General features: G+C 36.4%; 1 protein-coding gene across 5 annotated transcripts in view; it reads right to left on the bottom strand.

Annotated features, from left to right (window-relative positions):
• RPS6KA3 (ribosomal protein S6 kinase A3) overlaps positions 1–19,846 on the bottom strand; it is a 73,316-nt gene extending 53,470 nt beyond the window's left edge. The window contains exons 1-4 of one of the 5 annotated variants that reach the window (XM_045290710.1): positions 19,762–19,845; positions 18,751–18,787; positions 13,794–13,932; positions 12,988–13,044 (exon numbers count right to left, since the gene is read on the bottom strand). In XM_045290710.1, coding sequence (XP_045146645.1) covers positions 12,988–13,029 — 42 coding nt within the window. In that variant the 5' untranslated portion in view covers positions 13,030–13,044; positions 13,794–13,932; positions 18,751–18,787; positions 19,762–19,845. Of the gene's footprint in view, positions 1–12,987; positions 13,045–13,693; positions 13,715–13,793; positions 13,933–18,750; positions 18,788–19,761 lie in introns of all 5 variants that reach the window. The other 4 variants (XM_045290709.1, XM_004709923.2, XM_045290708.1 and 1 more) reach the window with 4 other exon arrangements.
• Between the last annotated feature and the right edge of the window lie 2,344 nt (positions 19,847–22,190).

The following is a 22,190-nucleotide window of genomic DNA, read 5'->3' as shown; positions in this document are numbered from 1 at the left end:
AAAAATCAACTCTATTGAACCTTAATTTGAATAAAATTAAACATGCAAACTGTAAAAGCTGGCTGTTTTAACAAATACATACACCTAAGTAACCACTAACATAAGCATGATATTGAATATTACTGACATCCCAAGGGCTCCTATCTGCCCTGTCCTAGTAAATCCTCACTTCAGATACTCAGTAACTGTTTTTTATCACCATAGATGAAGGGCCTTGGTGGCACACTGAGTTAAGCATCAGGCTGCTAATCAGAATATTGTTGGCTCAAACCCACCAGTTACTCAGTGAGACAAAGAAGGCAGCCTGTAGAGATTACATAGCCTCTACACCAGTGGTTCTCAGCCTGTGGGCCGCGACCCCTTTGGGGGTCAAATGACCCTTTCACAGGGGTCACCCGATTCATAACAGTAGCAAAATGATAGTTATGAAGTAACAACGAGAATAATTTTATGGTTGAGGGGGGGCATCACCACAACATGAGGAACTGTATGAAAGGGGCACGGTATTAGGAAGGTTGAGAACCACTGCTACACCCTATGGAGCCACTTGACCCTGTCCTCTAGACAGGCTAGGAGTCTGAATTGGCTCCAAGGCAACAGGTTTTGGTATGAGGTTTTTCAATGGTTATTGGCTTTTTATTTGTTAATGGCTTGTGATTTTGACCATGTTTCATTGGCTTTTTCTCTGTATCGAGACTGAAGCTATAACTTTGTCCTTTGTGAATGTGAATACTTCTTTCTGGTTTGTCAGTTTTCAACTCTGCTTATATTTTTTGCTCTAGACAAAGTTGTAAATTTATGTGTAATCAAATGAGCTTCTTCCTTTATAGTCATGTTTATAAAGACTTTCCCAAACTAAGATTTTATGTGGTTTTAAAAGGTCTTTGAACAATTCCATTATCTTTTAATTTTTTGGATGTGTTAAATATGTCCCAAAATACCCAATTGTCATAACTATGTCAAGTTTTTACTACCCAGATTATAGTTCATTTTGACATGTGTTTGACCTCCTGAAAGTTTGTTTACAATAAAGTAGTTAAAAACATGCGGTTTGTGTCTCAGTTCTGCCAGCTAGCTGCTGCATCTAATACAAAGGGTCATTCTGAATACCAAATTTGAAATAATGTGTATATAATGCATATAATGTATTTATTACTAGTTTTAGCATAAAGAAAGAACTTATAAATTTACCTAATCCTGATTTGGGAATACACTCTAACACAGAAGCATTCAGATACTAGATGTAAACTATTTTTTCTTCAGTAAAAGTAATTAAAAATCAGGTAAGCATGCTGAAGTTTATAAAATATCTTTTTATTATCTATTAATATGGCCAGTTAGATATTCTCCTTTGAACGAATGACCTGATCACTTACAGATCAGCAGATTTACTAATGTTGACTTATGCTTCTGCATTTGCTATGTAAGCATTTTACTTGTCTTTACATCTGTATTCATAAATTAAATTAGCACATGGTTTTCTGTGTTGACAAAACAAGCTGAAGGTAATGCAGGTTTTTGCTATGCGTCAGGACAATTTTAAAACCACACTAAGTTTTCCTTGAAAACTTTAAAGATTTTGCCAATGAAAACTACTGGAGCCTGCTACTGTAGTTGGGAGTGGTGGTGGAGTTACCATATATACTTGAGTATATGCTGAGCTTTTCAGCACATTTTTTTCTTAAATAATTTTATTGGGGATTTGTACAATTCTTACCACAATCCATCCATCCATCGTGTCAAGCACATTTGTACATTTGTTGCCATCATCATTCTCAAAACATTTGCTTTCTACTTGAGCCCATGGTATCAGCTCATTTTTCCCTTCCTTCCCCCACCCCATTCCCTCATGAACCCTTGATAATTTATAAAGTATTATTATTTTGTCATGCCTTACACTGACTGATGTCTCCCTTCACCCACTTTTCTGTTGTCCACCCCCCAGGGAGGGGGTTATAGGTAGATCCTTGTAATCAGTTCCCCCTTTCTACCCAACCTTCCCTCCATCCTCCTGGTATCGCCACTCTCACCACTGGTCCCCAGGGGTTTATTTGTCCTGGATTCGCTGTGTTTCGGTTCCTATGTGTACCATTGTACATGTTCTGGTCTAGCCAGATTTGTAAAGTAAAATTGGGATCATGATAGTGGAGTGGGGGAAGCATTTAATAACTAGAGGAAAGTTGTATGTTTCATCATTGCTACCCTGGCACCCTGATAGTCTCCTCCCTGCGACCCTTCTGTAAGGGGATGTCCAGTTGCCTACAGATGGGCTTTGGGTCCCCACTCCGCACTCCCCCTCATTCACAATGATATGATTTTTTGTTCTCTGATGCCTGATACCTGATCCCATCGACACCTTTTGATCACATAGGCTCAGCACACTTTTTATCCCATTTTTGTGGTAAAATTAGGTGCTTGGTAGATATTCGGGTCGGCTTATACTTGATTATATATGGTAATTATAAATAATAACTCGAATTCTCACAGAGTGTTTGGTATTTCCATCTCTCCCTGTTTGTTTGTTATCATTTAGATTCTCCAAGAAAAACATCTACTTCAGCATGATCTTTGTATTAGTAAACCATTGCATTTAGTAGTCTATTATATTTTTATTAACTGGGGATAACTTCAGACATGTACATAAAGACCAATCTAAAATGCACCCTATTCACTCCACATTAGTGATTATCAACTCACGGCCCATTTCTCTGCACTGCTGTAATTATTTTGAAGCGAATCCCAGACGTTGCTATCATTTCATCTGTAAATATTTCAGTTGCTATGATGTTTTAATCTCCTTCCTATCTGTGGTTATATCCTGTTTTGCTATCTAATGTGCATTTGCTTTTGTTTTTTTCCTGTTTTCTAATTCACTGATTTTGGAGTTTCTATTTAATTCCTTCCTCTAGCTTTTTATAGGTTTGCTTTGTAGTTCTTTTTCAAGGTTTTTTTTCCAGGGAGTCCCCCGAGTACTTTCTTTGAATTCTTTTATTAATAAAAGTTTTCTTTAAAGTACAACAGTAACACCATTTATTAAGATACTATTATTTTCCAGGCCCTATGTTAGCTAAACAAGAGAGCTTTTAAAAGTTCATGAAAAAAGTAAAATTCAAAGACAGACTTTTCTATGAACCTTTGGAAGCCCTCTTGCATACAAATCACCTTAATTTTCACAACAGTGAGGTCAGGTACTAAGTTTAGATTTCACTACTTTACAGGTGAAAAATCAGGTTTAGGGTGCAGTTAACCTGCCTACATTCAGAGTTAGAAAATGACATTCAGAGTTAGAAAATGGAGATTGTGGTAGTGGCTGTGGTGAGACAGATAGCCAAGTAACTCTATCTGAGCAAGAAAGGTGCACATGTATGGCAGGTTGCTGAACGGGGTCAGAATTAGGAGATGCTAAATCTTCTTTAACAGCTTCAGAGGAAGAAGGCCAAGTAGAGGGGCCAGAGTAGAGTCCCCTATATCATACATTACACCTATCTAGTAAAAAACTCCAAGCCTAGCCAAACTCAAGGATTGATGCCTCCATGACTATGCCTATGCAGATAGCTAAACACTGCAGGAGAAATAAACCAATGGTATTAGAATGGAAACATTCTCGGTTGTCTCTTTGGATACAATTCTTTTGACTAAACTATTCCATTTGTCAGACATTGTAAGGTTTACTATCTACGGATTTCCATTTAAGCGCAGAACTGTTCTCTTGCACATATCTGTCAGCAGGCATTGCCACCTCTAGCACAAGAAAGATGAAAGTGCTGTGGCAGTAAGGTTTTAAATCAGAGATGGACAATGATTGTCATGACCCAACTGTATTGGCTTCCTAGAGTGCTGAAAGGGGATGAATCTAAGATACTCTGAGCTCAAAGGAGGCCTTGTGGTATAGTGGGTTTCAAGTTTGACTCTTAATTGCCAAGGTCAGCAGTTGGAACTCACCACAGATTCAGTGGGAAAAAGACCAGGTTTTCTGCTCCCATAATGATTCACAGCTGTGGCAACCCACAGGGGCAGTTCTACACTGTCCTACAGTGACTTGATGTCACTGAGTTTGCTTTTGGTCTGATCTCACTGGGAAATGCTGCTATGTTCCTCTTTCTGTATCTCCTGTGGGCCACCCCGATCGGGATAACAGCATCATCGTCCCAGGCCTGATATGTGACACCACACCATAGGCGGTTTCGGTCCTCTCCACTGGGCACAAATGTCTTTTTTCTGCTCAGCCAGAAGTTGTTTTTGTTCAGAAATACCTGTCTATAAAGGTTAAAATTTAAAAACCCTTTACGTAAATATGCCAGTATTTCCAGTTGATTCAAGTCATTCATTCACACTTGAGGTTAACTTGAAATCAGTCTGTTTCCTTTCCAAATATGGATGTGATCACTCAACCTGAAAGAATGGGTATTATGATGAAGAGACTACAGCAGAGAAGGTTTATTTCCTTCTTCACACTTAGCGGGCTCTCTGCTAGTTAACTAGGCATGTGGCAGAGTGGAGTCAGCAGGGTAGAGTCCTGCTGGTTTGGCAGAAGCAGAGAGGACGGACAGAACTTGTTCAGAATCCTCTCACACAACCCCTGCCAGCTGACTTCTACCACCAGTTCTAACCTGGAAGTGGATACCCATAAAGTTTTAATATGGTGTTCACATAATGTACATATCATATAATGTCCTACTTCACAGAAATGTCCTAGATAGTTAGTGGTCCATGCTGGTTTAATTTTTCTCATGCTCTAATGGCTAAATACACTCTCAGCCAATGAGAGCTAGACCAATAAACACTACTGCAGACACTCAATGAGTGGTGGTAATGCACACAGGGAAATGAGCATTGTCAATGTGCACTCTATTGCACTCTCCTGGTCTTTAAGGTCTATTGTCTGTTCTACTATGGTGCTTCTTTCTGTATTTTGTGCTTGCAGTGAAGTGGAATCCCTTAATATGGTCCTTTTATCCAAGTCTCTGTAGCTCCACTAAAGGACTGGGTTAGACTATGAAAATAGGATGATATGTGAAACACTAATAGAAGGGATCAGTCAATTTCAGTTGTCACCTCCGATTTTAAGAATTAGCCATCTCAGAAGCAGGAACACAGAGAGAATTCCCAGGACCATCCATCCCTAAACAACATGAGACAGAGCAGAGAACAGCTTCATCACTATGAGGCTGAGGCAGAGTGGCAGGCAAGCTTCCTGGGACTGACAATGAGAAGAATGGCTGATAGCTGAGTCAATGCCCTGCTGTGGAAAAGACTGTATCCTTAAGGTTTTCTAATCCTGGCTTGTGGTAACCTGTTAACTTCCCTAATAAAGCCCATAATTATGAGTTTTAGCTATGAGTTCTGGGTGGCCATTGCAACAGATTATCAAACCTAGCAGAAAAGGAGCATGTTGTGGGAAGAATGGATAGGGTCAAAATAGGTAAAGAAATATGGAGGATGGAGACAAGTCTGACCTCAGCCTCATGGCAACTGGCCATAGGGCTTGTGTGGGGATAGATTCTTCTCCCTTTTGTAGCCAAAAGGGATGTGGCTTCTACAGAGCTTCCCCAGCGTGTGATCCCTTGTAAGGAGTGTGCAAGTGTGTGCTGGACTCCTGGTAAAAAGAAAATACTATAATCTTATGCCTATTTAAGAAATTCAGGGAATTTGCATATAAGGTCATTTCCCATGTTTTTACCATAAGTCAGGTGGTTTGTCAACTGCAAAATTACTGGGTATGATTCTTGCTTTCTAAGGGGCAAACTTTCTCTCTAGTAAATAGTCTGGAAAAGCTAGATAGGGCCCCAGAGGGGAGAGGAAAGGAAAAGGAGCTAGATAGTTGTTTGTCTTAATTCTCAAAAGAATCTTTGCTTTAAACTGCAAACGTTATAAGAGAATTATTTCCCCACTCAACAGAAAACCGTGTAAATTATTTTTAGATGACTAAGGAGACCTCAAAAGTCAAGACTGCTAATTTTTCAGAATGGATTTTACCAGAGCATGGAGTTCTTTGGCCAACAGAGAAAGGATGTTAACATCCTGGTGATGAGGCACTATTTGGCTTGAGGTGTTATATGGTACAATTTTTTGCTAAGGGGGACATGCTCTCACTCTTCCCTCACTGGAAGAAAGGATAAAAATAAGCAAGATTCTCCAGGAAGGGAAGAAGAACAAAAGATACTAGCTGGAGTAAGTTAATTGGTGTAAGATTTAGCAACCATATATTTCAGTATATAACATGTACAATGCTTCTTGGAAACTAACAAAAGATGGGGGGAGGGAGTTATAGCTTGTAAAAATAAATTGTGATGTGTTATCTGCAAAAAAAAGGAATTACATTAAAATATGAATTAGTACTCAAACCATCCTGAACAAAGGAGATGATGACTATCAGTTATATTTCAGTATAAATATAAATTGATCATTATCTCAAACCATAAAACCTCCTCATTCCTTTGACTCTTATGTTCTATGTATGTTATGTGAAAATAACAGTAATCTCCTGATCCTTCTCTTAATTCATCATCTTGGAACAAAACTTTCCTCATCATGCTTGTAGCGAAAGGTATTTTGTTTAATGAATCCCATGTTTCTTCTCCTTAAGAACACCCACAACCCTCTAGTGTGGGTGGAGCTCGTTTTCTAGCAACTTCATATAAAAGGCTATGCCTAAAATTATCTTGATTGAAAACCTCTTCTCTAAGCACCTTAAAAGCATTGCTAACTTGTCTTCTAATTTCTAATGTTGAGAAATGTGATGGTGCTTTGCCTAATCTTTCATAAATTTATTTTTAAATCTTTTAAATAAAAGCTTTTAGAATCTGCTTTCTCTCTGTGTTTTCATATTACATGATAAGGAACAGCGTTTTGTTGTTTTTAAATAGGTTTTCAGTAAATTGTTTTAATCTCGGGATGTCTGGTCCTCATTTGGAGAAAAAATTTTTTATTATGGTATTTAATCAAAGATAATAATTATTACTTTATTGTCATGGAAGGAAAATTGCTGTGGATTACAATGTGTCACACTATCAATTATAATAAACATTCCAATTTCAGAGATGTTAAAATGTGGAGGGAATTAAGAGCCGTATTCCACACACCCCCATAATTTCTTCCATTTTGACTCTGTAAGATATTTTTTTCTAAACAGTTTTATTGGCACATAACGTCTCTATAAGATTTTTATTAGAGTTCATTGTTCTTTTTCCTTCTCTTGTTTTTCATATTGGTATATTTTTCTGAGATTTCTTCAACTTTAGCTTCTAAATAAACTACTAAAATACAACACAGTCGTATCACAGTCTTACATTTCTAAAAATTTCCCAACTCTGATTTTTAAAAAATAGCAACTTGTTTCTATTTATATAACTGAGTCACTTAACACTTCACCTCTTCCTTGATTACTTTTCCCTCTTTTGTGGGTTACTATCATCCATTACCCCAAAGCTACCACTCACCCCTATCTACTAAGTCTTTATGAGAGTAGAAAGTCTCCTCTTTAGCCTGCAGAATGGCTAGTGGCTTCAAATAGAAGGCCAAAGTATAACACTAAAGTTCCTATTAATAATTTTACCATGACATTTTAAAAGCCTTCATTCATGAGGGGGTACCCCCTCAAAGAATGCAGAATAAAGCTCCACTGGTTGGAGCTTTCATAGTACCCATTTCCCCCACTAGATGAGCATCAAGCAACTCGCTCTGAGTCAGTGCTCCCAGTGTCGTTGCCTGGGAAAGTTCTCTCTGGTCACAGTGAAGTTTTTTGAACCTTGTTTTTTGTGATTGCCAATTTAAGAGAACAGCATGAGGTTGTGAAATTTTGTTCCCTGCTCGGAAAAAAATGCTGCAAAAACTGTTATGATGTTGAACACAGCTTACAGGGACAGTGCTATGGGAAAAACTCAAGTGTATGAGTGGATTTCTCCTTTCAAAAAAGGTGAAATGTCAATTGATGACAAAACCTCATTCTGGAGGTCCTTCAAGACTGGATGACAATGTCAATCTGTAGTGCATCTGGAGTCCATTCCACCAGGTCAGACTGCCAATCAAGCTTTCTATTTAGAGGTTCTGAAATATTGCATAACGGTGTGTGACAAAAAGGCCTAATTTGTGGCAGACCGGGGTCTGATTTTGCTACCATGACAATGTGCCTGCTTATGCAACCATCTCAGTACACCAGTTTTGGACCCAAAAAAAGCATGCCTCTCTTGCCTCACACACCTGACTCACCTGACCTCGCTCCGTGCAATTTCTTTTTGTTTCCATGAATGCAGAGGGACATGAAAAGACCGTATTTTGACACATAGAACAGGTGAAAAAACAAACAAATGAGAGAGGTGCTGTCAGTCATCTAAACAGATGAGTTTGAAAAATGTTTCTGAGAGTACAATCGCAGATTTGACCAATGTATTAAGTATAATGAAGAGTATTTTGAAGGTAATAAGGTTGCTTGGTAAAAAAATTTAAATACGTAGCTTTTGGGGGAAATTTTCAGTTTTCTTTGGTGTACTCCCTTTTATATATGTTTTCACATATACACATTAAGCTATAGGGAACAGTCATTTAGGGTAGAAACGTGTCTCTAGTGCATAAGGTCATTAGCAACCCAGGTTTCTTATAAAAATGTATTTGCTGATGGTCATTCTCCATCTCTCTCTAGGACTTGTCCTTATGGAAACTAGCTTATCATTTGAGGCTGAATTCTAGCCCAGGGATAAGGGGAGGAAGGGAGTTAAGTCCATAGAAAATACCCATGTACATCTCACTGGCAAGAACGACATTACACACACACACACACACACACACACACACACACACACACACACACGCGTGCGCACGTGCTATGACATGTAGTCCTTAACTGGGCAGTCAAGTTCCTCGCTAAAATTGGGGGTTCTTTTGAAAGGAACAATGAATACTAGGGTATAATTAGACTCTACACAAGAGCAGTGTCTCAACTCCAGCTTTCATTGATTTGGTGCCTGGGCAAGTCATATCCTAAGATAGCCTCAGTCTACACAAGTGAGGAAGTATTAAAACCTGTGTGCCCTAGGGTTGTTTTATGAAATAAAATGGAATAAAAAAGGCAATCCTAAACAAAATAATATAGTAAAGTGGCAAGATGATTATGTCAAAAATCAGAACTTCTGTCTTAGCAGTCAACTTTACTTATTCTCTCTTTACTGGCTCTGATAAAATAAACTGCCTATCAGTAAAGTAAGCAGCAGAGTCTTCTCCAGTCCTGCTTCAGGTGAGGGCCTACCCCAATTGTCACTCATCTACAGAAAGTGTAAGATATTAAACTCTGAGACACTAAAATAAGTATATGCTGTTTTAAGTTACCTAGGTTGTTGGAGTCAAAGAGTTAATGAATTTAACATCTGATCTTTTTACTACATGTTTATCTTGGGGTTCTGTATCAGTGCAGTGTGCCTTCAAGTTGAGTTTGTAGGTAAAATGAAATAGTAACATATGGTTTTTATTTAGTCTTACTTTAGTGCAAACATGAGCCCTAGTGGTGTAGTGGGTTACATGTTGAGCTACTATTGCAAGTGCAGCTGTTTGAAACCACCAGTTGCTCTGCAGGAGAAAAGATGAGGCTCTCTATTTCTGTAAAGATTTAAAGTCTCAGAAACCCATGGGGGCAGTTCAGCACTGTCCTATAGGGTTGCTATGAGTGGGAATTGACTGCATGGCAATGAGTGTGGTTTTTGGTTTGGTTTAGTACAAGGAAGGAGTCCTGGTGGTACTGTCCAATTGCAAGGTTGGTGGTTCAAACCCTCCAGTTGATCTTCTGGAGAAAGTGGAGGCCATCCGAGTGATGGTGGGTTGTAGTGCAAGAAAAGGCTCAGTGATTCAAAAACTACACAAGAAGCAAGTTAAACTGACTATGATAAAGAATTTCTTTTGTGGTTGATAGGAGTTAGAATTGACTCAATGGCAGTGAGTTTAGTTTTTGGGAAATAACGTTGGTTCAATTCTTTCTAAGTGTGGGCAAATATAACAGGACAAAAAGGAGTCCACAAATTGAAACCGTTGTAACAAGGGGAGATTCCTTGTAATCTTCAGATTTTTTTTTCATCTAATACAGCTAAAGAATTAATATTATACATTTATCTGGTGCTTTAGTCAAATGTTCTAAGATCATCTGGCTTATAAATTCATCCAGATTATTGGTAATACAACCCCACACCTTTTCTGCTCTTTCTTCTCTAGAATTAAGTTTCTCACAGATGGAAATGCCACTAATGCTGTGAATATGCCGAGGACAGTATAAGTCATATAACATCACAATGAAAAAAGCTTTAATTTTAGATGAGAATCAGTAACTTGAAGGTTTTCATTGCAAAGGAATTGTTCTATTAGATCCACTGTCATGGAGTCGATTCCAACTCAGAGTAACCCTGCAGAGGGTTTCTGAGTCAGTGAATCTTTATGGGAGGTAGATTGCGCCCTCATTTTTCTCCAGTGGAGGCTGGTGGTTTTGAAACACAGATTTATGGTAAGCAGTCTAACTCTTCCCCAATAGCACCACCAGGGAACCTTAGGAGAAATGTTACCCAAAGATAAATATGTCTATACTATAGACTGAAAAAGCAAACTTTCCTACTAGGTCAGGGGAACAGGAATTTAGACCAATCTGAAGGTAGCCACAGACACTGGGACTCAAACTTGGGTCCCTGCGCTAGTCAAAATCTAATCCATGGATTCGTTTAATTAACATATATTCCTTGAATACAAACTGGGTATTAGGCATTGTCATAAAACAGTAAGCTAAACTTGGTCACTACTTTTCATGCAATTTAAAGCTTGTTAGGGAACTCAGACAAGTAAATAAGGAATGGAGTATGATGTATTGCCATTTGGGGTAAACAAAAGTTGCTATGGCGACACAACTGAAAACCATCCATCAAGGTGGAGGTAGATGTTGTAGTATAGGACTTCTCAGCTGAAGTTGTAGTTCAACCTGGAACTGAAGGATGGTCAGGAGTGATAAAAGTAGAACAAACAAATAAAAGACATATGGGGGTGGTGGTGTTCTATTTATGACACAACAAATAAAATAAAATAAAACACCTAAGAATTATCTTACTAAATGTTTAGGATTATTATTTTGATGAAAGAAATAAAAGAACATTGGAGTAAATAAACATTTCTGGATGTGAAGATTCTGTATGATTAAAATAATTCTCTTTATTTAGTTCTAATAAAAATTCCAAAATTTAAATTTTGAAGCAGTACTTGACAAATTGATTAACAACTTCTGATGGAAGACTAAATGTGTGCACTAAGAAGATTTATGAAAAGTAAAATACTGGTAGAGGGAGGGCTTGTCTTGCCACATATGAAAACATCATAAAACTATATTAAAACAACAGAGAAAGTGAAAAGAAGAGCTTATGGCAATTTTATATGGTAAAATAGGTATGTCAAGTAGGAAAAGACTGAAATTTATTTATTCAACAAATAAAGGTTAAGGTTAGAAAAATGGGCTACTAATCCTGTTAATTCCTACTTCATACTTGGTACTAAATTTCCAAATGGATAAAATATATATACATGAAACTAAAAACACAAACAAAATCTTAAAAGCATTAGGTAAAATTGTAAGGTGCCATTTTAATTAATACTTTGTTGCAGGAACAAGTTTTCTAACCAATGCATGAAACTCAGAACTCAAAGAGTAAAATGACAAATCTGATCATTTAGAAACTATAAAGTTCTGTACATATGGTATGCAATTAACAGCAACGTAATGTCTTAAAAAGACCACGGAGTGAATATTGGTAAGATATCGAAAAGACATGGAACTTATACTAGGGAACAAAAACAAAGAACTTTGAACCAAGTAGGGAGACAATAAGCAACCCCAAAGAAAACTGGGCAAGTAAAGAAAATACAATGGCCAAGAATGTGTAGTTCACTCAACTAAACAATCTAAGATATACATGAACATGAGAAAAAATGATTTAGAGTGGCTTCCATACAAAAATAATTTCTGATAAAATTTACTGTTAACCAGGGTAAACAATAAGCAATCATTGAAATGTTCACCTTTTACATTTTCATTTATTTATCTATTTATTTTTATTATGTTCACAATCTTTTTGGAGGGAAATCTGGCAATGTCCTTTGAGGTTTAAATACCCTTAGCTTTGTTCCAGCACATCATTTTTAAAACACTGTATTCCACTGATACAATTAACTTCATAAAAATTCTATTAAACTTAGGAAAGGCATAACAGAAGAACTATGCAACCACTAAAAATAGAGGTAGACGTAGATATATAAAGATGCTCAAGACGTGTAAAATGAACAAAGCAAACTGCAGGATGTACATATTTTGTAAGTACAAATAATAAAATTATTTTATGTAGAGAATAATGAGCTGTTGGCAATGGTTATTTTGATGGTGGGTAGGACATACAAATAATATTTAATACACATTATGATGTGCCAAGCAGTGCTCTAGATGATGGTGATTAAAGATTGAATAAAAATTAAGATGAGTAAATGGTGAATGTTCATTTTCTAGGTTCTATATTTCTACAAGTTATGACCTTTATATTTTTTCTTTAAAAAAGAAATCTCCAGCTCTGTACTCAAGCTAAATGTGCCAACAAAGTCAAGTCTGCTTTTGAAGAAAACTTGGTCCCCCATTCCTCCTGCCTGTGATAAAATATAATGTCATAGTATATAATACAACATTTCTGTCCCCAAAAAGATGATGGGGACCCCTCCCCCCAAAAAGAAATCTCGTCAGTTTTGACTTTAAAAAATTAAGCTTTATGACACTCATGAATAAAATTTTTACAATCTAAACCAATTTACTTTATCAATCTCTTAAAAATTGATCACTGGCATATTTAAAAATATCTTTTGCTAAAATTAATATGTAACCATCAACACATTTTAATACCTTCAACTGTAATTTTTTCAGCTTTAAAAGTTCTCAGTAGCTTTAATAATATCTGATTTGTACCCATTATAACACAATCGTTTACTTACAGCTTGTGGATTAATCTCTTCCTCTCCCATAGGTTCATCCATAATTTGCTGTCCATTCTGTGAAAAGCACAGCAATAAAAAGTTACCAAAACAAGATCTCACATCAGTTACTTAAATTAAAGCAGACAAAAACAAAAACAAACAAACCAACAAAAAACAAGGTCTCTAAAGAAGTGAAACCAACATACAAGGATAGAGTTGCCAATTTACAATAGGTTGTGCTTCCAAAAGTAATCTATACATTATTTATTTGAAACTATGAAAGCAATTTTCCACGGAAATAATAAATGATGATTACCTTCCCAGGTGAGCTCATTCATGAAGTTATTTGAATAGTCAAATACATTACAAATGGCTTTATTTAAACCTCACCAAACCATCATTTACAGCACTTTCCATGGCAAATAACATTTTCAATTCCAGCTCCACTCCTATTTAATCAGGGCAACTGATGGATTACTTGAGGAAAAAATTAAGCTAGCTCTCTAAATTCCAGATGAATTAACATTTAAGTGTTTTACTATACATAGGCATAAATAATCCTCATGGGGAGAGGAGGATGAAAATCATAACGGAAAACATGGAATTTGTATCATTAAACTTTTAAAAGTTCTTCTAGAAGACACAAAAGATAAACTGATTACAAAAGCAACATGACAAAGGGTTGATATCCTCAATACATAAAGGACTTTTTTTTTTTACAAACCTGTAAGAAAAAACGATGAACCTCAAAGAAATAAGCAATAAGGGAAAAAAAGAGTTCACCCTTAGTACTAATAAAAGAGATGCATATAACCAAAAGATACCTGTTGCCTTTCATATTGGTAATTAGTTAACAAAAAAGTTAACACCCAGTGTTAATGTGGGTATAGGGCATTGAGCACTCTGGATACACTGCTGGTGAAAGGGTAAATCAGCACCACCTTTCTGGAATGCAATCTGAGTCTGTATTTAAGAAAAAGAAGACACATAAAACTTGGAATGGCCCATCAATGAATTTTTCTAAGTGTACAAAGATGTATATATATGAATGCTCACCACAGCTTTAAAAAATTACTCCAATTTGGAAACCTAAATTCCTAATAAGTAGAGAACTAGTTAAAGATATTACAGTACATCCATAGAACGTAATACTAAGCAGTCATTAAAAATGACATTAAAGATGTAAATTTATTGACATGGAAAGACAGTTACATGTAATAAATGAAAAAGCAGTTTACAAAACAATATGGATTATAATGGTCCCATTTAAGGTAAATATATACATGTTCTAATGTATATATTTGTATGGGAAAAACTCTGGAAGGATATACACCAAAATGTCTACAGTGGCTATCTCTGGGTGGTAGTTTATTTTGGTTTATCTGAATTTTCTACTGTGTCTACAATAAATGTATTACTAGTGTACTTAAAAATATTACTTAGAAGTCAGAAACATAAAGTGTTTTCAGTAGTTCCTTCCAGGAATAAGTATATGTCCTCGACCACATGTTTATTCAACAAGTGCTCCAAGATCTAAGCTAATCATCTTTAGAGTCTTAACAACTCAAAAGTAAAAGGTAGCCCACCAACCACCCTATACCTCCCCCCAAAAGTAGCTACTCTCAAGTGGAATCCTACCATCTATCTACTCTCCCATTCCCTAATGAACTATCCATCCATCCACCCACCCACCCACCCTTCCTTCCTTCCTTCCTTCCCTCCCTTCACTCATCCATCCATCCATCCATCCATCTTATTTCATACATACTATATTCTAGGTACTGATTTGTAGATGAATCTGCAGTCTAGTGGTCCACATAAAAGGCACCTTTCATTTTCACCCACTCATAAAAGATGTTCCTCCTAGGTAAGGGAATGCCTACAATACTACAAAGCACAGGAATGATACCAGATGCAGATAGGAGGGGGATGCACGTGTAAAATCTATAGTTCCCCACAACTCTTCCAGAGGTTCCATTAGCACCCGCTTTTAATGATAAAGACATCCACATATCTCCAGAATACATCCTCTCCTAAGTCACAATCATTTATTGAATTGACTACTCATCATCATTTTTATACAAATGTTTCAGAAAAACCTCAAAAGTAGCTCTCAAAATCACTGGCTTTGGAGTCACACCATTCATTGCCTGCTTTTACACTACAAGGCCTCAAACAAGTTTGTAAATGATCTAATCTAAGCTTCAATTTCTTCATGTAAGGGTTTAAAAGGTCTTATCTGACAGTTCCTGTGCAGATTTAAAAGAGTTAAACTATTTTAAACCACTAACCATTGTGCCTGACACTCCATAAGCACTTTTGTTCCATGTCAGCTAATTTTATATCCAAAATCCAATCGTCCCACTTTTGGCCTATAAACCAGCTACTTTTGTATTTACATCATCATTCATCCAGTAGCCCAAGCTAGATTTTCTCATAAATTGTAAGCAGAATTACCTGTACCTAACAAAGATCTGCTTAATGGCTCCATGGCTTTCCAAACCTTGGTCCTAACTTTACTATTCCTAGTTTTTTCCTGGAAACCACCTGCTGCTCCCAGTGATTTCCAATGTATGTGAGGCAAATGTTCCACAAAAATGCTCAAAGCAAACTGGTTCAGTAGAAACAGCACTGACTCTATGAGTTGGAAGACCAGAGCAGAGTCCTAAGTATGCCACTTAAAAGCTTTGTAATTCCAGACCATTCAGAGATACTCCTGTCCTATTATTTATATGCTAAAATTGAAACACTTGCCTTGCCTGCCACAAAGGGTTACTGTTAAGTTCAAATCTGAAACAACTTTTGAGAGCTCTTTCTTAACGGTTAACCTGTGCCAATGCAAATTAAAGTGAGAGATCTTCATGAAGATGAAAGATACTCCATATAGTTCTTTTGATTATATATATATATATACACACACACACACACACTGATAAGAGACCTTGAAAGTTTTCTGTTCCAACTACATGCCATCTACTTCACCTCTTCCTATAGCATCCTCACCCACACTTGAATATTTCAAGACAAAAGTGTCCTACTTCACCAGGAATTCAACCATGAAATCTCTGAGAAAGCACTACCTGCTAAGCATAATTCATTATCTATTAAGTTCCCTCAACCACAAATTCCCATGAAAAGATACTGAGACAATGGTGCTTTAAAAAATTCCAGGGGGTGGGGGTGGAATCCCATTATCTTTTAACTCCATTTCCCATGAACTTCTTAGGCCCCCCTTGTCTATATTAACTTGCTTGTACTCTAACTGAAAAGTCATAGGAAGTCAAAATACATCTATGACTATAAACTACTCCAAGTCTTTGGTAGATAACTCAAGATCCTTATAACATAAAGGCAGAAGGCACCTGCCATTAGTCTTTTTTTCTGAGAGCATGTTAAGAGGGGGTTGGTATACAGAATTGTATGTAATCAACATTCCAACTGTGATATAACCAATGCAAAAAAAAGTACAGGTCAGCTCACCTCACTTTCCCTCTAGAATTCAGTTTTACTAATGCAATTCCAGTTAGGAAAGCCTACAATAAACTGCTGACTCACACTAAAGTTTCTGCTGATGAAATCCTTGCCTTCTTTACTTACATTCCAACTAAGCCAAGCAGTTTCTATCCAACACTTGTTATTACTTTTTGTACTCAAGAGTAAAGCCTTATTTTAAATTTCCAGTAAATTCTTCCCCAGTTGTAATACCAAAAATGTCCCCAGCTCTAGCACCAATACTACAGCCTATAAATTGGATTCCAAATTTTGTCAGTTTGCCTCTTCACTATTTTTAGCTTTGACACCCAATATTTCACAATATATTCTTTTCTGAACTCCTCACCTGGCTAATCAACAATATGTACCAACAAAGCAGTCTAAGAAGACAGAAAAAAAAAGCAGTGTGTGTGACATGATCTCAAAGGTAGTATAAGCTGCACATTTTGCAAAAATACTTGAGTTCGTTTCTGAGTTTGTAGGAATGAGTAGGAATGAGTTCCACTTTGAATTTAATTTTAAAGCAGGAAAAGATGAAAGTCAATGTTGTTCTATGTTATCAGTGAAGCTTTGTAACCATCTACTCCACCTTTACTTCAACAAATGTTTATCATTTCATAAAAACAAGGACCCAAGTAATCTCTATTAGAAATAAGCATGAAGTTACTTCTGCAGTTAAGAAAATTTCCCTTGTGAAAAATGACCAGTTTTACTAGGATACATGAAGCATCCATCTGACTTAACGGTAACAGGCCCTTTCTATAGGTCCAAACTTTTAAAGATACAAGTAGAAAAAAATGTGCTCTTGAATTGGACAGTAGTGGGATTAAGCCCTGCCACTTACTGGTGTAATTAGCTGAAAATTGAGTAAGTAGTTCTGAGCCTCAGTTTGAATTTCTAAGATGCATCTAAGTAATACCTATACCTCATGGGATGTTATAATTAAAAATGATTCACCAAGGGACAGTATATGCTCAGTAAATGGTAGTTCTCTTCCCTTCTTTTGCCTCAATTAACTGGGTACATTTTACAGATAATTTCTAAACAATGCATTGTCATGAAGGCTCGCTGGAGATCAGTGAGACACCCATTTCGTCACTTACTACAGCCAATTTCCCGCCAAGCAGGATGGAAGAGATCATTCAAATATGTGGCATACTTTTTTACAATGTGGCGAAGAATGAGATGGAAAAAATTGGTCTCAAAGTGAGGCAAATATATTTATCCTCTCTCATCCCACCATAATGCCTTCCAGCCAAAAAACTGCAGAGCTTGGCAGATTGTACATATGCAAATAGGATGTGAAATACTGGAAAAGGTTAGGAAATGCTAATCATACTTTGTTAGTCTGAAATGTGTAAAAAGTCACAAATGAGAATAACCTACAATATGGGTCTCATCAGAACAAATCAGATCAAAGAGATTGTTAAGGAGCTTGAGTACCAGCAGGAATTGTTTTCATACAACTTTCAATGTTGCTACGTAAAATTAGCACTTAAGATCTTTAGAGAGGAAGAACGATTAAATCACTAATTCTGAAAAAAGGTTTCAGGACCTCTAGAGAATTTTTCCGAATTCCAGAAAAATTCTGAAATGTTAAAAATAAGAACAGTCTTGATTTTAAATCATTTTCAATTTAAGAAACCCTATTAAAACAGACTGTTATGTTGTAATGGCATGTTCTAACAATGCACATTTCCAGGCTGCTGTCTGATATGCCTGAAGAAAATAGAAAATAAGTTTAAAAAAATGTTTTGAATTCCGCAGGATATCATCATGGGCAAGTATAGGACTAAAATCCTCTGCTGCTGATAAAACGCTCCCTTGAATTTAGTAGGACATATGATCCAGTAAGTCTTCTACTTAGAAATTTATATATGAACACTGGAAAAAAATGAATTCCTTGCATAAAGTAACAGTCTGAACTAACTAGGAAAGGAGGAGGAAGGGGGGTGGGGGGAAGGGTCCAGAGTCCTAGTGTAATAATTTGGAGACCCAGGTTGTAGGAATGAACAAGAACCACACTTTTTCTTTTTCAATCACCCTCAAGTTTCCACAAGTTTATGTGCCTTAAAGTATCCCTGTTAGTAAGTGGTTTTCCTGCCCAAAGTTTATGGAATGGGAGTACCATGAAGGTGTTGAGTGTAAGGCATTAGAGACCTTACTCTCAAACGTGAATTAAGATACAATCAAATTGTTCAGAGTCTAAAGAATCTTCTATGCAATCACATTGAAACAATCAGAAACAAGCATTTTATATTCTTAATAAGGAATGCATATAATCCTTACCAATGTGACAGGATTAAGAATCAGCTCCTCATTTATCCTAAGGAAATATCAGAGATGTGCATAAAGACTTATGTACAGTGATATTCATCATACTCATTATACTGAAAAATAGAAAACAATCTAAATGACCAACAGGGGACTTGTTAATAAATCAAAATACATCTATTCATCTGTAGGAATACTATGCAATGGTTAAAATTAGGGCCTCAAAGAAAATTACTGATGCAAAGGTATGCTTGCAATATTTTAAAAGGCTATAAAACTATATAGTTTGACCCCAATTTGCAGCCCCCCTCCCCACCATGTGTGCATGTGACTGGTAAAACATATAAAATCTTTATCAGTAGTTACCTGTGTTTTAGGATTTTCTTCTCTGTACTGTATTTTCAAAATCATATGCATTTATTATGTATTAGTTTTATAAAGAGAAAATAAAAGTAATTAGGAAAATCCATTTATTTTAGTTAAGGAACCGTTACACCTACTTTACTGTTTCTCTAGCTACTAACGGCCTGCTAGCACCCGAGCTATTTTCTGGGCTAGGGTAGGGATGACCTCTAGTTATAGCTCCATTTTAAGTTTAAGAGGACCTTCTTAGAAGCTTTTATTCACACACTGGTCCTGTGGCTGTGGCCTGAGAGAATTCAATTAAGTTTTAGGCCTGAACCCATCTTGTGTTTTTTTTGGAGTGTACCCCCCCAAGGGGAATTTTGCTTGTGAAACAAAAGAGTATGTTGAGATAATAAAGAAATGAAAACACAGTAGCCAAAAATTAAGTCTGCATTGTGACTAGCAAGTATTAGAATTGACACAGCAGAAAACAGAATCCATGCCACAGAGGACAAACTTGGTAAATTAAAAAAAATGAAGAAAGATTAAAAAATCATGGAGGACAGACATAGAAATAATCTATGAATAACAGATGTTCCTAGAAGAAAAAAAACAAAACAAAACAGCAATTTAATCAGCAAAAGTATAAGAGAAAACTTTCCAGTTCTGAAAAAAAAATACCTGAGACTGGAGACTGAGAAGGTTCAACAGAGATCATCAACACCAAGATTTGTCCTGGCAAATGTTTTTAAATTTCAAGGATAAAGATATAATCCTACAAGCATACAAGCAGAAAAAAATAGGTTATTTTCAAAGTAACTAAAATCAGATTGACCTCAGATTTCTCCGAAACAATTAAATGCCAGAAGACAACAAAGTAATGACTTTCACAGAGTGGAAAGGGAAAAGTTATGATCTAAGAATTTTATTTATACTCCGTCATAGTTTTTTTTCCATATACAAAGGTCATAGGAAATTAGATCTGTAGTCTTACAAAGTTTCACCATCCTGGTAATATCCTTTTTCATAAATTGTTCAAAGATAAGCCCTGTACCACCAAGAGAGAATCAAAATAAGAGCTCAAGAATATTGCAGTAGGAAAGAACTGGCAAAAGTATACCGACATCAAGTTAATACCTAGAAATAAGAAGGGGAAAAAATTAACTTCACTGAAGGAAAAAGGGTCAATATCAAGGAACTGATCCAAACCCACTGCCTTCGAGTTGATTCTGACTTGTAGAGACCCTGTAAAATAGAGTGTCACTGCCCCATAAGGTTTCCAAGGTGATAAAATCTTTATGGATGCAGACGGTCACATTTTTCTCTTAGAAAGTACCTTGTGCGTATGAACCCAGACCTTTCAGTTAGCAGAGAAGTGTATAAACACCATGCCACCAGGGCTCTGGAATAACTGTGATACACATGTAAACAAGATAAAAGAAACACACTTTAAAAATTAAAGGTTATATTTGTAACCTCGGGAGACATTAATGTGGACTCAAAAGAGGTAGTGGAAGAAGGGAGAAGCAAAGATTCTAAATTCTGTCTCTTAAAAGGACATTTTAAAACTATTGTTTTTAGTGGTAATTTTTCAATAACAACCAATTTAGGGCTATTAAAAACACACACACAATACCCAAGAATGGAATTTTATTATAGTCAGTATTACAAAAGAAGATATTAACTGGTAGAGGCCATGAATAAGACTTTATCCACTTATCACATTCAACTCTTAAGAACATGATAAATGAAGCCTGTTGTACAGATGCGGAAACCAAGGCTCAGCAAAGTTAGTGAAGAGCAGAACCAGGATTTAAACCTGGGTCTTCCTAATCTCCTTAATTCGCTTAATTTTTACAGCTTCCTTAAACAAAACTATCCATATGCAAAGGGGGAAGAAAAGGAAAGAATAAAGTTTAAGATGAACCATCACTCCAAAAGTAAAAATGTAAGAAATGCAAAGTTAGTAAACTAATTAAAAGAAAATGTGATAGTACAGAATTATTGGTGCTTGGTGGTTACATGTTTTTTAAAAATCTTTTAGGAAATAGAAACTCAAAATATTTATATTTGAATTGATTTAAGTAGGATTAATTTCAAAATAATTACTGGAGCCTAAGACAGAGGTGTGTGTGTGTGTGTGTGTGTGTGTGTGTGTGTGATTGAGACTGGCTTATGGAAATACAGTTACTTATACTACTTAGTCTTTATTCTGGCATGTGTTTGCAATACTTGTTAATATTAAAGTATAATAATATACTGCTTAAATAAAAACAAAACAGATAGGTATAGAACAGTTCAAAGAAAAGGAAAGCAAGTGTTGGCAATATTACTGCCCCAAATAAAATGTAAGGCAAATACGTTAAACCAATGAAAAACCTGAGTTTTACCACAGGCCAGACAAATGCCAAGCACGCTCGCTATCATCTTTGCAGCTTCTAATAATCTGTGAGGCATTATCACTCGTTTACAAGTGAGAAAATAAGGACAGATTGTATATGTTGGATTCTGTTTTAAGTGTTGTATTCTTTAACCCAAGTCCACCCTATCAGAACAGGCAGGGCAGAAACTGCAGCCTGGTTTCCAAGGCTGTGAATCTCTATAGAAGCAGGCTGCCCACCTTGCTTTCGTGGGGCGGTACCACTTTACTGTTAGCAGTCCAACAGTTAGCCCACTGTGCCAAACAGGGCTCCTAAGTCCCCCCAAAAATGTGCATTTCAATAAGTATTTGTTGAATAAATGAAAAGTCTAATATTGTGCTCCAGGGGAATAAGTAGCAGAGCCCAAATCCAATCTGATTATGAAAGCCATATTCCTAAATCACACACAAATCTTTTAGTACTGTACTTTCATAGCCAGGGTCTAGACGTTTCCTTCTGTGTATGCTTCGTTACCATTCAGGTTTTTGTCCAATTGACAAGCATTATTTTTTCAAACAGAAACATCATTAAAATAGTGAATGCATGATAGTATTAAACATTTAACCACAGAATAATTGAACCACCGAAACATAAAAGCAGATGGTTTGGGTACTATCAAATGAAATAAATGGAAGGGGAATTTTTAAAACATCCAAGTCACTCATGTTAATTAAACCCCACCCCCACCCC

The sequence above is a fragment of the Echinops telfairi genome, unplaced genomic scaffold (assembly GCF_000313985.2).
Source record: "Echinops telfairi isolate 266 unplaced genomic scaffold, ASM31398v2 ScPeMD7_53;HRSCAF=182, whole genome shotgun sequence".
NCBI classification, from domain to species: domain Eukaryota; kingdom Metazoa; phylum Chordata; class Mammalia; order Afrosoricida; family Tenrecidae; genus Echinops; species Echinops telfairi.
Note: the sequence above shows the minus strand (reverse complement) of the source record. Positions and strands in the feature narration are given on the sequence as shown.